The sequence below is a fragment of the Mustela erminea genome, chromosome 9, assembly GCF_009829155.1.
Source record: "Mustela erminea isolate mMusErm1 chromosome 9, mMusErm1.Pri, whole genome shotgun sequence".
In the NCBI taxonomy this organism is placed as follows: domain Eukaryota; kingdom Metazoa; phylum Chordata; class Mammalia; order Carnivora; family Mustelidae; genus Mustela; species Mustela erminea.
Genome location: NC_045622.1, coordinates 84,072,820 through 84,086,262, shown reverse-complemented (window position 1 = coordinate 84,086,262; position 13,443 = coordinate 84,072,820). Strand labels below are relative to the sequence as shown.

The following is a 13,443-nucleotide window of genomic DNA, read 5'->3' as shown; positions in this document are numbered from 1 at the left end:
GAAAAGGCCATGAGACAGAGGCAGAGAGGAGGGTGATGAGCCATAGCCAGTGAACAGCTGGGGCCACCAGAATCTGGAAGCAGCAAGAAAGGATCCTTCCCAAGAGCCCCCCAGGGGGTTAAGCCTTGCCTACACCTTTGTTTCAGACTCTGGCCTCAAGAACTGGGGAAGACTTAAGTTTCTGTTGTTGTAAGCCTCCCTCTTTGTGGTAATTTGGACATCAACCCTAGGAAACAGTGGCTTAAATGTGTACCAAGAAGAGAACAGGGAAATGAGACAAAATACAAACAGGGACTCAAATGGGACCACCATAAATGATGGGAACGTGGGAGGCCCCATTGTGGAGGCACCATCCGAGTTCCCTGAGGACGCGGGAGATGGGTGTTTGGATCTCCGGGACAGCAAGTGCGAAGGGCTCAAGCTGGGAATGACCTTGCTGTGCTGGAAGACTAGAAAGTCCGTCGCTACAGGAGGTGGAGGGGAGAGCGGTAAGGAGATGCTGATACAGGAAGGGACCAGAGCCTGTAGGGCCTAGGCCTTGAAACCAGTCTAAGAGAGACTTACAGTTAAAATGACTGGCAAATGCCCCTACTAGCAGAGAAAGAAGGAAGTTATGCACTTGTTACATAGGTAAATGTGAGCATAATCTAAACATTTTTGTAGTCAGATTATAAATGGAGCCTTTATCATCTTAATGAATATAATCCTATCCCACTGTTAATTCTATATGAACAAGAATGTCACAAATAGTACATCAGAGGTCAAACACCACAGCACACAGTAGAAAATCCTCAGTGGGATCCTTTATTTTGTTCACTATTTATAAGGTGAAATTTCAACCTTTAAGAGCTGTTTTCTACCAGTTCAGCCAATGACTTGGAACACCACCTTTTCCTAATTCCCTGGTGTAGCAGTCCCCAGGGCACGTCCAAGGGTCACAGATTCCCCAGGACCAGCAGGAGTGGGTTCCAGGGCTCCACGACGCCGGCCTCCCCAGGATCCTACCGCTTCATTCCTGTCGGTGATCAGCGAGGAAACGGATTGTACTACTGTTCACTTTTTCAAAGCTCAGACCTACCTCATTTACATGTCAAGAAAATGTTCTCAAGTATAATAAAGTGTTCATCATTTTCCTGGAGTTCTTCGAAGGCCTGACATTCATTTCTTCCCTACGGCTAAACTTCCTTTCTTTTTCACATTATCTTTCTTGATTGCTGCTTATTGTAAAAACAAACAAACAAACCAAAAAAAAAACCACCACAAAGATATGGATTTGTTGTGCACATTAGCAGGTCTGTACAGAAAAATGCACAGAGGTTTTATATACCATTTACAGTGACAGCTCAGAGTATAAGGTCAAGAAGGAAGACTCGGGAATATTAGACTTGCTCTGAAATAAGCCTGCAGAGGGGGGACACCACTGTAGCTTCACCAGATGTTTCCCTCACCCGCTGTTCAACAGTGGCAGACCCAAAAACTGTGCAGTTAAAATACACAGCAGTCGCTCCATGTACTGTCCCCCAGCCCCCCAACTTCTGAATCTGGTGCTCTTTCACATTCTCTTGCTCTTTCATTTATGTTTAACGGAAAAAGCTACCAAATCATGTTTTAGCAACTATCCCCATAGAGTGTCGCGACTGACCAAGATTTTAATGTGTTTGCGGAGAAGTCTTACTGAAACGAGCGCGATGACTATTTTCCAGGAAACAGTGATTGAAAAATCATTTTAACCCCAATCTGAGGTCAGAAACTTGCTTTTTGGGGGTCCCCAACTGCTGTAAGCGAGACACCTGTAGCAAACCCTCCAAGACAATGAGAGAAAGCCTGTGACAGTCTGCTGTATGCACCATGGGGAAGAGGTATCAAAGTTCATCGTGGTTTTTTGTGAGATCTTCCCCGTAATTGGTAGCCTGGCTCCCGACGAACATGTTCCAGTTCTCCAATATCTCCTCTTTAGTTAGCTTTTCATCCTGCAAGAGAGAGGAAAGATCTGTCACAGAAGTTCTGGTAACTCTGAGGAACGGTTCAGCGTGAAACTCCCCTAATTTCATGGATTCTCAACATTTAAAATAGCGCATGTCATAATTAAGAGAAGCTGCCAGGCACCCCCTTCACCCACCGTCACCACCCTGCAAAAACCAGACCGCGGTGAGAATCTGGTTATGTCTACAAGCAGTGCTGGCTTTCCCAAAACAGGCCCTGAAGAAGAGATCCACTCCCCTTTTATGGCCTGACTACGGAACTTGCCTGTCTCCCAGGAACGTGGAGCAGCGATCGAACTGGGAAGAGGCAGGGCTTCTTTCTAAATCTCATTTATTTATGTGGGTATTTATCAAAAGATGCTCAAGGGCTGGGTGTCTGAGCCAGCAGGACGAGCTTGCTTGGGAATGTCTGGGATGTCATGGGATGGGCACCCTTGTGCCTGACACATTACAGATGTTTGCTAAGTGTCTGCTGACCCAACTGACAGAATGAACAAACCAGTCCTCGGACAACTCAGGGTACACCTCTGAAATCCATGCCCGGCCCACAGCCAAAGAAGTGACGGTTTCTGCAATCCTTAGGGGAGGGAATTAAGTCTGTGGCCCTTAGCGGACTATCCAGGACTGTCTGGGCCTCTAATGAGTTCACCGTGGGTTATCACGGTATTGGCTTAAGCTCCCAAGTCTCCAGTGTAGGGCAAATATGAGAGAAGTCGATAAGGATACGGCTGCGTGGGCCACGGGCCAATGCTATCACCAAAGAAGCAAACAGAACCCATCTTGTGTAAACGGTCTCCCTTCAAGGAATGACTCCAGGAGAACGTGAACTACCTTGTCTTTGTCTGATTCATACACCAGGTGCCTGGCCTCCGCCTGAGCATGGTCGTAGTCCTGAGGGAGGATCCAGTGGCGAATCTCATCTTTGTCCAACTTCCCGTCCTTGTTCAGATCCCGGAACTCATTAAACTGCTCCCGTTCCGACAGAACCCAGTCTGGCTCGGGGCCGTTCTCCTCGTGGGAAAACATATCCGCTGGAAGGGAAGGGGGTTCTCGGTTAGCAGGACAAGCGGGAAGGCAAGTCAAGGAAAACCTGAGCTGCTGAGGTTTTGGAAAGATGAGGGGGCCCATCGGGACCCCTCACCCAAATGTCTGGCGGGCAGTGTCTGTAGGATAATGACGTAGTGACTTAGCCGCCGTGCAGGCCACCTCATGGAACAGAGAGAAAACGGAGCTCAGGAGCCAGAAGATGAATCCTGGCTCGTGCCTTAGTTCAGTGACCAGGATTAAGTTACTTAATTCAGTGAATCTTAAGTTGCCTTGTCTGTAACTTGGAAGTAGTGATTTACAAATCAGAGTTTCTATGAGATTAAGAGGATCCTCTCCGTGAAAAAACTCTACAAGCCAAACTGGCACTATGTGGGTGAAAAAACAGTAATAAAGACCAACATCAAGCACTTCCTATGGCCCAGATATAAAATACTTTACACATTTTTTGTTGTTGTTGTTTAACTTTCATAATAATTCTAAAAGTAGCTACTGTTACTGTTCCCATTTTATAGATGAAAACACTGAGGCACAGCCTTAACCCAAGGACCCACAGCTAGTATGAGCTCGAGGCTACATGGGAACAGGGCCACTCTGCTCCCACCCCTGGTCTCAACCACTTATTCCTATTGTTGTTTATATCATCTCCAAAGGGCTTCCCCAGAGATCATTTTATTTCATCCTTATAACAATTCTCTAAGATGAATTATTATATTTTATGAAATGACTGGGAAAGGAAAAAAAAAATCTAAGTACATTGCTTGCTAAGTCACTAGCTCTTCTTTGAAAAGACAGATACCCTGTGTGCAGTTTTCTCTTTAATGGAAACACAGCTTGGAAATGCCAAGTGGTAGGGAGAGTGCGTAGTGAATGAAGGAAAAAGAGAGGCAAGACCCTTGGTTCTGCTACAAGGCAGAGCCACACCTGGCACTGCAGACTGTTTTAGAGCAAGGCTGTCACATTTATTAGCTAACCTGGGCTTCATCAAGTCCCACATGCACGTGTGCTGTGTATTCCCATTTTCTGGATGAGAAAACTGAGGCTTATCAATATGCCGTGACTCCCACAGGGTCGCACAGCTACTAAGTGGAGAAGCCAGGACTCCCAAGCCCGGTGCTCTTCCCACCGCACCAGATCACCACCGGTTTTCTGCTCACTCCCAGCAGAAAACAAGGCTCCTCCGTAAATGAAGTCACTTGCTGGGCAAGTCCACACGTCGGGCCTCCCCTCTGCCTGCGAGCCACTCAGAATTGTGTTTTCAAGCACCATGCCCCGCACCTCCCTCCCTCCCCGGTGTCAAGAATGGAGTGTTTCTTTCAGGCAGAGCCCCTCAGAGTTTTGCCCCTGACTTTGCACCGGTTCAATGCAAAGTTCAGGAGGGCCAGGAAGAGCACACACTTTTAATCAAAAGGGTGACATGGCTTGTTTCAGCGCGTCAGCCTTTTCTGTCTAATTCCATCACCACCGTCAAGGCGAGGCGTCCGCAGCTCTGAGCTGTCCCTAGCTCGCACCCCGGGCACGGGGAAAGCTCCACGGCTCGCACCCACGAGGGGCCTGTCAGTATGTTATTCTCTGGAGGTAGTGCCACCGAGATTGCTTTAATTACCACGGCGAGAGCGAACTGTCTGTTCCACACACCTGCAGACAGCGCTCGGGCCTTCCGATCAAAGATCACCTCTGCTTAGAAGAAACTTTGCTCGTCATTACAGAAGGCACGATTCTCGGGCCTGGGGTGGCCAAGCAACGCAACCATGGACCAGGGACCAACGGCGACGTGCGCGTTGGTCTTGTGCCAAAAGGTAATTAACTGCCTCTATTAACAGTGGGCACGAAGATTATATGTATCCCATCCGTCAGATGACTTTCCAGCATTTACTTTATCAACACTTGGGAGTACTAGAGTCGCCAGGGGAGGGCACCTGCTTTAGGGAGCCCTGTACCAGAGCACCCATGTGACTGTGGTGAGGATGAAATGGAAAGTTCCAGTTGGCCTGCCCCAGTCCTCTATGCTGGGAGGCCTACCAGCTGCTCGGAAGGGCTCTAACCAGCAAGGCAGCTTCTGATCCAGCTGCATGAATTTGACTCCCACTCCCGCAGCGCCCAGTACCAGAAAAACCCACTTCCTGACGCTTCAGTGGAAGCCACCGGGGCAAAAGGCGGGTTGCGGTACTCCCAATGAAAGCAACAAAAACCAGAGGCACAGGATGACCAAGCATGGGGCAGCTGTGCCCTCTGTACAAGGAGTCACCTCTCTAAGGAGAAAGCCCTTCCTGCAGATGCCTGGGCCTGTAAACAGTCGCATTCATCCCGGCTCCACCTGCTCAGTGCCTCGAGGCCCCACGGACCCACCGTCTGCCTTTGGGGTCTTTCCCCTGACCCAGTCTGCTCTGGCCTCACTGGAAACCTGTGGGATTTCCATGCCCATTTTGCAAAGGTAAAACCAGACAGGGGAGTGGGGGCCACCTGTTGAAGCCGTGGGGCCTGCTGTTGGCCTCTGGGTGAGGTCTCCCAAGTGCATCCCAGATGCTGTACCCTGGGACTGGTGTGACAAGTCCCTCTCCAGTGGGAGGGCATAGGAGTGACAACTTCAGACTTGCAGCTGTTGCTAAAAGAGATGTGCACGGAAAGCAGTTTGAGATGTGGGTGGAGTAATGGTGTCCCTTGGCATGTCCGAGGACGGCCTAGCAAGACCCCAGGCCACACTTACCAATGTACTCATCTTGATCCACAAACCCGTCCCCATTCTTGTCAATGTCCTCCAGGGTTTCCTAGGAAGCAAAGGGCAATAGAGAAGGCAAGTTGGAGGCGTGCTCTAAGTAAATCTGAGAAATCTACCTACTATCCTTCTCTATCTGGCTTTTATGGCTGAAAGTGCTTGGAAACTTTTGGCTCACCTCCTTACCTCCCAGGGCAGTAGCTTCTTACCTGTGAAAAACAGGTAGTGGCTTCTGTTAGTCCTTCTTCTTCCCCCAACTTTAAGAGCAGAACACTCTCTTCAAATGCAAAAGCCCAGCGGGACTCCGATTTTTATCAAGAAGCCCTGCCAGGCCAACCATGCCCACCATCCCGCCAAATCATCCCCTGGGGTACTGTGAGGAACCCAGCTTGAGAACCACTGGACCGGGTAATCACAAACAGTAGATTCCAGGGTCGAGTGGATGATGAAGACTAAGTGGATGTCATAACAATATGAAACAATAGGCAATTAAGACATAAAAGTATATTATACTTTTGGACGTATATGTGCTACACTTTGTGCATTTGACTTCTTAATTAGGTTTATTGCTCGGGTGAGTAATTAAATGACTCTCCTTTGTCAGATGCATCCTGGGCTGAAGCGAACAGCCAACCTGAGAGCAGGGAGCCAGTCCAGAGGCACGTAATGCACTTACGGACAATTCCCCCATCTTCACGGTCCCCTGGCAAAGTAGCTATCGCCACATGGATGGTGGGTGATAGAAAGAAATGATGCTGAGAGCCACTGCCCAGTCCTTGGTGTCACGGTGATCACGAGAGGGAAGCATGAGGCAAGAGGGGACTCCATCCACCAGCTGGACAACTAAAATAGTCCAGAGCTAATTAGGAACAACAAACCCTAGCCCCTTGTTTCCCAGCATCGAAGCAGTTAGAACTGGCCTGGGCACCTGCTCAAGAAATAGGTGATGGCATTTATTTTACTGTCACGGAAAATGAAGACGTTTGGGACCCCACCAGACCCTGTGGAATGCCCATTCACCGCCCCCTCCCCCCGAGCCTTGGTCAGACCCACATACCCTCCCAAGCCCCACTCCTAAGAGAAGCGTCCTTCCAGCCAGTTTTAAATCCCCCTGTGGTTCAACAATCACTTTCAAGTTTCAAGTAACAAACCACTTTCAAGTGGTTTAACAAGACACTTTCAGTGTCTTTTTCTAGTTCCCGCAAGGCTGAAAAATGGGACATAGACTAGCTAGTGGATCACTGAACCCATCTGCTCTTTCCTGGCACACATCTAAACTGTTATCTCCCTGCCTCATCCTATCCAGAAGGAGCCCGTGGAAGGTAAAAGGGAGGGACAATCTTGGCCACAAGAGTAATAGCAGACTGTTGCCTTCTCTTCATTCCCCTTCTTTTCCTTTGTCTCCCAGCTGGTTGTTCCAGGATGACCAGGAAGTCACGAGATGGCAGCGTGTCTGGGTGTATGGTGTCTGGGTATCTGATAGTACTCGCGGAAGCACCCAGAAGGCCCACATGACTCAGACCATCTGCATGGGACTTGGTAGAAACAAAAATAACCTTTGTTTCCCAAGGCTGGGATTGGGGCTGTTTGTTACAGCGGCTAGGCGACCCTGACTAATCTATCAGGTAGACAAGGATTCCCAACGTAGTCCACTTCAGAGTTCTTTTCCAACTCCCATCCGGCCGACAAATGCACTCTCTTTGCAAGGAGGGACAAGCTTTTAGTACAGATGAAGCTTTGGTCTTTTCCCAGCTCAGGTTCTTTAATGATCTTACCAAAACCACAATTTCCTTCATATGCTCAAACTCCTCGGGGTGCAGAAAGGCGGTGAACTCCTCCCGAGTAGCTGTCTGGTCACCATCAAGGTCTGCGGCCTTGAACCTTCTCTCATCGCGTGGCAGCATCTTTTTAAAGGTGTGATGATCTGAAGTATCCTGAAACTCTGTGGGGTTTCCTGCAGGATGTATGCAGAAATGTCTGAACTGGGCTACTACGGAAAGCATTTCCTTCCAGACCACTCATCCTTCATGCTCAAACGGTACACACGGGACAAAAGGTCCCAAATCCACTGAGTTCTTTGAAACATTTCAGAATGCCTTTATCTGCCCCTTCATTCCCTCCCCTGCAATAATCCAGGCCCTAGCAGTTTATTGGGGGCATTATAGCAAGTGGTTAAGAGTGCTGGCTTTAGGCCACATGGTCATACTTTTCTTTGCAGAACCCTGCTTTCATATCATTTTTTGATCTAGAACACACACAGGCTCCCCAGTACGCACGACATTCTGTCTAAATGTTTCTGTCTGGCTCTTAAGATCTCCCTTAATCTAACCATGAGTGAGTGCATCTCCGGCTCTCCTCAGACCTATCTCCTAGCTTTCTCTCCCATGCACCCAGTGGGGCCGCACACTGCGCCTGCACACATCCCTCTATCATTCCCCACAAACAAGCATGGCTTCTATCCAAACCCTGTCCACTGCTGAATACACTCCTATCCCTTTGCTTCCGCAGCTGACCCACCTTCCCCTCTTGTCTCTCTCCAAATACATATCCATTCTTCAAAGCCCAACTCCCAGGCCACCCTCCCCCAGGAAGCCTTCCCTGAGGGCTCCAGCCATCTTTGGTATCTGAAACCAGGCAGCATTTTGAAGCTGTCCCACAGACACGCTTCATCTCTACTCTTTGTTCTTTATGCCTCCGAGATCGTAAGCTCAGATTGGGCAGCAACCGAAGTCACATCTCACGATCCTGACTGAAATGATGGCCTGAACCCGAGTCAAGATTCAGATGCTTAACCAAGTAAGCCATCCAGGCTAAGTCACTCATTATTGGGCCCTGGACGCCTCCCACTACTCACCACCTACAGCCTCAGTCAGAGTAAGCAGCTCTGTACATTCTTACTAAGCAGAGGAGGGTGCTACACAAGGAGGTTCTGCTTAGGGGGTTGTGACATCTCCCCGAGGCAACAGATGTGTCGACAGAGAGGACAAGCTCGAGCAGGGAGCTTGTTCTGAGGGCCCCAGCTGTGCAAAAAACTCGGGCAGCACCTCTTACCTAGGTAGTAACCATAGGTGGCTTGTTTGTATTCTTCCCAGGAAATCTTATCGTCTTTGTCCCGATCATAATCCTTCCAGACTTTGGCAACGTTATCATAGATGTATCTTTTCTGCACTCGTTTGATCCACGTTTTCAGCTCCTCAGTGGTAACAAAGCTGTCCCCATCACTGTCAATCCGATCAACAATCTTCCTGCAGTTAAAAAAAAAGCCAACACCAAACCCTCAAGTCTATTTTCAAGACTTAACATGATCCTGATCCAGAAAAAGATCAAACACCATAGAATCTAAAATGCATAAACAACTGAAGTAAAATCAATTATCTGATCATGCTGGGAGGTATCTTAAAGTTTATCTTTTCTGAAGATAATACGCCTCTCCCGACCCAGTGCCAATGGCAGACACGACCAGGGTGGGCCATGGCCTCTGCCCTGATAAGCCCAGATGTGCCTCAGAATCCTTCTCAACACAGTGCCCTGCAGCTGGACAACTGATCAGAGCTGATTTGTAAGATGAAACCTAGCAGTCCTCTCCAGGTGCATTCTGACCCCCTCTCTTTAGAGTGATGGCACCGAGGCTGAGGGAAATGAGATGACTTTTCCGAGATCACACAGCTAGTATGTGCTATGACCGCGTAACCGGGCTCTAAGGCCAGTGCAAAAAAAACAAACAACAACAACTTGAAGCGTAAAGCAGAAGGAGACCGGACCTTGTCAGTCAAAGCCTAAGACGTCAGGGGTGAAAGAGCCTTCACGGCACGGAAACTATTCAAGAAATTTGACCAGCTGAGCACCCGCAGGAGCCCACACCCCTGTCCTCAGGGTACAGATGTCTCTGTCCAGTGGCGTCACCTGTTCCACAGCTGACCCCCAGTCCAGTGACTGCCCATGCAACTCTACTGAGGTACCCCAAGCCCGAGTCCAGAACAAACTTCAGGTCGGGAACTCCCCAGTGTCCACCTCTAGGCCCGAGGGTCCCAAGAGAAAGAAGCTGTCCCTGTGGGGACCTTCAAGGACACCCACAAGCTATTTCTAATGCTTAAAAAAGTCTGAGTCCATTCACCTGGGATGGGGTCACCCAGGCTAATTAGCGATTAGGTTCTTTGCTTTGTGCTGCAGCCTGTCACCTCACTGGTAAAACTTTCTTACTGTCAACTGAAGTTCTGACTGACAGCTACTCTTTAATTAATTAGAAATGGGGGATGAATTCATTAATACGCGTAAAGTCTCCATCGTCTACCTGAGTCTGGGTAGGGAGCTGCTCCTCTTAACTCAGGAAAACGTAAGCACTCCCAACAGCTTCCGGGTGTCCCCTCCTCAGCGGCCATTTTAACAGGTCTCAAGACTGACAAAGCCTCGAGGCTTCCTTCCAGGGAATCACAGCCCCTCGGAGTCTCAATTTATAGTCAGTCTCCCCTCACCCAGTGAGGAACAGAGCGAGCAGAGACCCCCGGCAGGGCCTCGGGCAAACCTGGAGATGTGCTGCGGCCACTTGCAAGGCTGGCCATCTCCGCTCCAGACACTGCCTAACACGTGGGAATAAAAGTCGACCGTGTCAAGAGAAACTAGGAATCAGGGTCTGCATGTGACATCACTTGGATGGTACTTTACGTTTTCTCCAAGACCGTGCAGCATATCTGCGACTGCATGTGGCCCTTGGGCCTCCACTTTGCAGCTCCCCGGCCTACGTGTCTCCAGTGGCTTTAGGACGGGTCCCCTTTTCAGAATCTAACATCAGGCAGTGATTGCCCGGATCCAGCCACACTCCCCCTCAGCAGCCCAAGCTTGGTGGGGGCAGGGGACAGGGAGGTGGCTATTCCTGTTCCAGTCTGTCCCAGGCGGCACCCACCGCTCCCAAGCCCTCCCCTCTAGCCTAGATTTACCTGACCGATGAGTGGTGTGTCCAGTCCCCATCCGGTGGTTCAGGCCGCAGACCGGCTGGGTTCCCTCCTCTTCCCCACCCCCACGCTAAGCCAAGAGCAAGCACGCACAGTTCTACCTCCCACTTGTGTCTGGATTCACCCTCTCCTGCCCTCGGGACAGGCTGGGCCTGCTTCAGGCCCTCATGGACACTGCCCTGTCCCTGGTTTCTCCATCCATGCCTCGGTCACGTTCTCTGTGCTGCTGGTCTTGTGTTCCTAACAAGTTTTGAGGATGCTCACGTTTTGATCATGTACAGAGTAATGTCCAGTCTCCACCTCACAGAGACCCTTTCTGCTCTGCCCTGTCCCTTTACTATCCCACTACTCCTCACCCCCAGGACAGGTCTCAACACCTTTGTGAGCAGGTCGTTTTCACTTCAGGAAAGCCTCGCTCTGCTGGTATCCCCAGCAAACTCTGACCATCCCGCTGGTTCTGATCAGATGGCGTCCCCAGGCCCCTAGGCCCGTCTGGAACCTGCAGCCCTAAGGGCTCCTTCTCCCGATTGTGGTCACCGTGGTTTGTACGTGGCACCATCACAGCAGTTACACGCAGTGTCTGCTTGTGTCTCTCTCCTCTACTCCTGACAGTAAGGACTTGGAGGCCTAGCGTACAAGGTCTTAACTTTGTATCTGCCTGGTACCTAACAAGGTGCCTGGCACACAGCAGCCATTCAAACATTTGCTGCATGACTAAATGAGTGACGTGGCGGTATGCCCAAAGGGACCAAATGCAGACGGACCACCTACACTAGTTCTCACCACTAGGCTCGCCTGTCATGAGGAAGGCACTAAAACCGGAAGCTGTTAGGACAGCAAACTACAGAGTTCCCTACTCCACATCCCAAAACCTGTCCTCCTGCTCTCTGGTGGCAGTGCTGCAAATGGCGGCCTCTCAGGGTCCCAGAAGAAATCAGTTACCAAGTGCTTCAAAGCAATACAATAGACCGAACCCATCAATGGCCCTCATTGTTAAGTGCCAGACAAGAAGAGAAACTACTTCTCTGCAAAATAAAAGGTGATTGTTTGGGGATGACTTTGAAGTTCAAAGATCCTTTTATCTTAGAAGGCAGCTGGTGCACCTACACAATAGGTATAATTTAGCCTCCTATTTTAACCAAGCACATTGGCCTTTGGTAGCACTGGCAGCACAGGGATGGCTGTGTTCTTTTTCATGTAGCAGGACAAGAAGATCCTCCACCCCCAGGAAGCAAGTTCCGGCAGGCCTGGTGCCCAGTAGGCCAGGCTAACGGGAGCCCCCACCCCACCCCAACACACACACCAGAGCAGCCTAGCCTCCACCTGGGACCAGGTCTTGGGGCTGATTGCTCAGTGGAAGGGTTCCCAGGTGCCTTTGCACAAGCCCAACGGTATCCCCAGGGGACCTAGAGAGAGAGAGAATGCAGTAATGTACCAAAGTTTTGTGTTCCAGGTTTGGCTCCTGATTCAACTGCCTTCACCAGTGAAATCCACAATCTGCCACGAAACCCGCCAGCTTTTTGCCCTCATTGCCAAAGGACTGGGTGCCTCCGCAGACAACTGCAGGAAACATAAACTGGGGGACCAGTTTCCACTCTCAATTCCCACTCCCTATCCCCTAATGCCCCTCTTCTCTTGAGAGGATCTTTATACCCCTATTTCTGCTATTCCTACTATTAGCCAGATGGCAAGAACATCTCTGCCCCCGCCCAGAAATCAAGCCTCTCCTTCATCTGCCCCTCAATCTTTTATCCATTTCTGTTTATCCTGGAGACCTTCTTAGCAGTGCCACTAACCCTAAACCCCGGGGAATGGCGGGGTGGGGGGAGAAGAAGGAAACTGGGAGGGTGAGGAAGAGCTCATATGTCACTAAAATGCCACGGCGCACAAACTCTTTTGTACACCCTCCGCCCTCCCTTCTGATGCAACCGAGGGTAGGGGGCGGGCCCTGATCGCCTTGGCTCCCGCGGCCGCTGCCACGTTCTTGCCTCCCCGCGGTAAACCTCCCCGGCTCGGGCGCGGTGGCCGTGTCCACGCCGCGGTCCCGGGACCCCCGGGCAACTCCGCGCGAGCCCGCCGGCAGCGCCTGCCGGTCCCCGCCCTCCGACCGCGCACCCGATTTCGCTTTCGCTTTGCGGCGCGAGTCCCGCGTGGCGGCCGCCCGGGTGTCCCCGCGGGCACCTGCGACGCCCCCCGAGCGCGGCCCGGACCGCGGCCTTACCCCAGCCTCTCCTTGCTCTCCTCCGAGGTGAGCTGGTCGAAGGTCTTGGAGTCTTCTTTGCCCAGGAAGGCCTCGTGGTCGTACTGGAAGCTCTGGTTGTCCTCGGGCGGCCGCTCGCCCAGCTCCGAGTCGGGCCGCACCACGCGCTCCTTGCGCACGGTGGGCTTGGCCCGCAGCGCCCGGGGCGCCAGCGCCAGCGCCAGCAGCAGCCCCAGGGCGAGCCCCAGGAAGCGGTCGCGGCCGCCACGCGCCATCGTCAGGGCAGGAGAGCGGCCCGCGGGGAGGCACCGAGCGAGCGAAGAGGACGGCGACTCGGAGTGGGGGCTCCCAGCGCGGCGGCGGCGGCGGCGGCAGCGGGGGAGGGGACGGGCCCGCCCCGCGCCGGAGAGAAGGGGCGCGCCCCGGGCCGCGGGCAGGGAAGCTTCGGGCAGCCCGGCTCACGCGCCCATTGGCCGCCGGGCTGCTGGGGGGAGGCCGGGGCCGCCGAGCCACGTCGCCAGCCCGGGTGGTGGGCGCGGGGCTCGGGTTTCG

General features: G+C 51.7%; 1 protein-coding gene across 1 annotated transcript; it reads right to left on the bottom strand.

Moving 5' to 3' along the window:
* Nucleotides 1-776: 776 nt before the first annotated feature.
* On the bottom strand, nucleotides 777-13,261 carry RCN1 (reticulocalbin 1). The gene is made up of 6 exons (XM_032358236.1): nucleotides 12,913-13,261; nucleotides 8,794-8,987; nucleotides 7,518-7,696; nucleotides 5,734-5,794; nucleotides 2,814-3,013; nucleotides 777-1,970 (listed from the first exon to the last, which is right to left on the bottom strand). Exons 1-6 carry the CDS (start codon nucleotides 13,164-13,166, stop codon nucleotides 1,863-1,865), a joined length of 996 nt encoding a protein of 331 aa, XP_032214127.1. The 5' UTR covers nucleotides 13,167-13,261; the 3' UTR covers nucleotides 777-1,862.
* Between the last annotated feature and the right edge of the window lie 182 nt (nucleotides 13,262-13,443).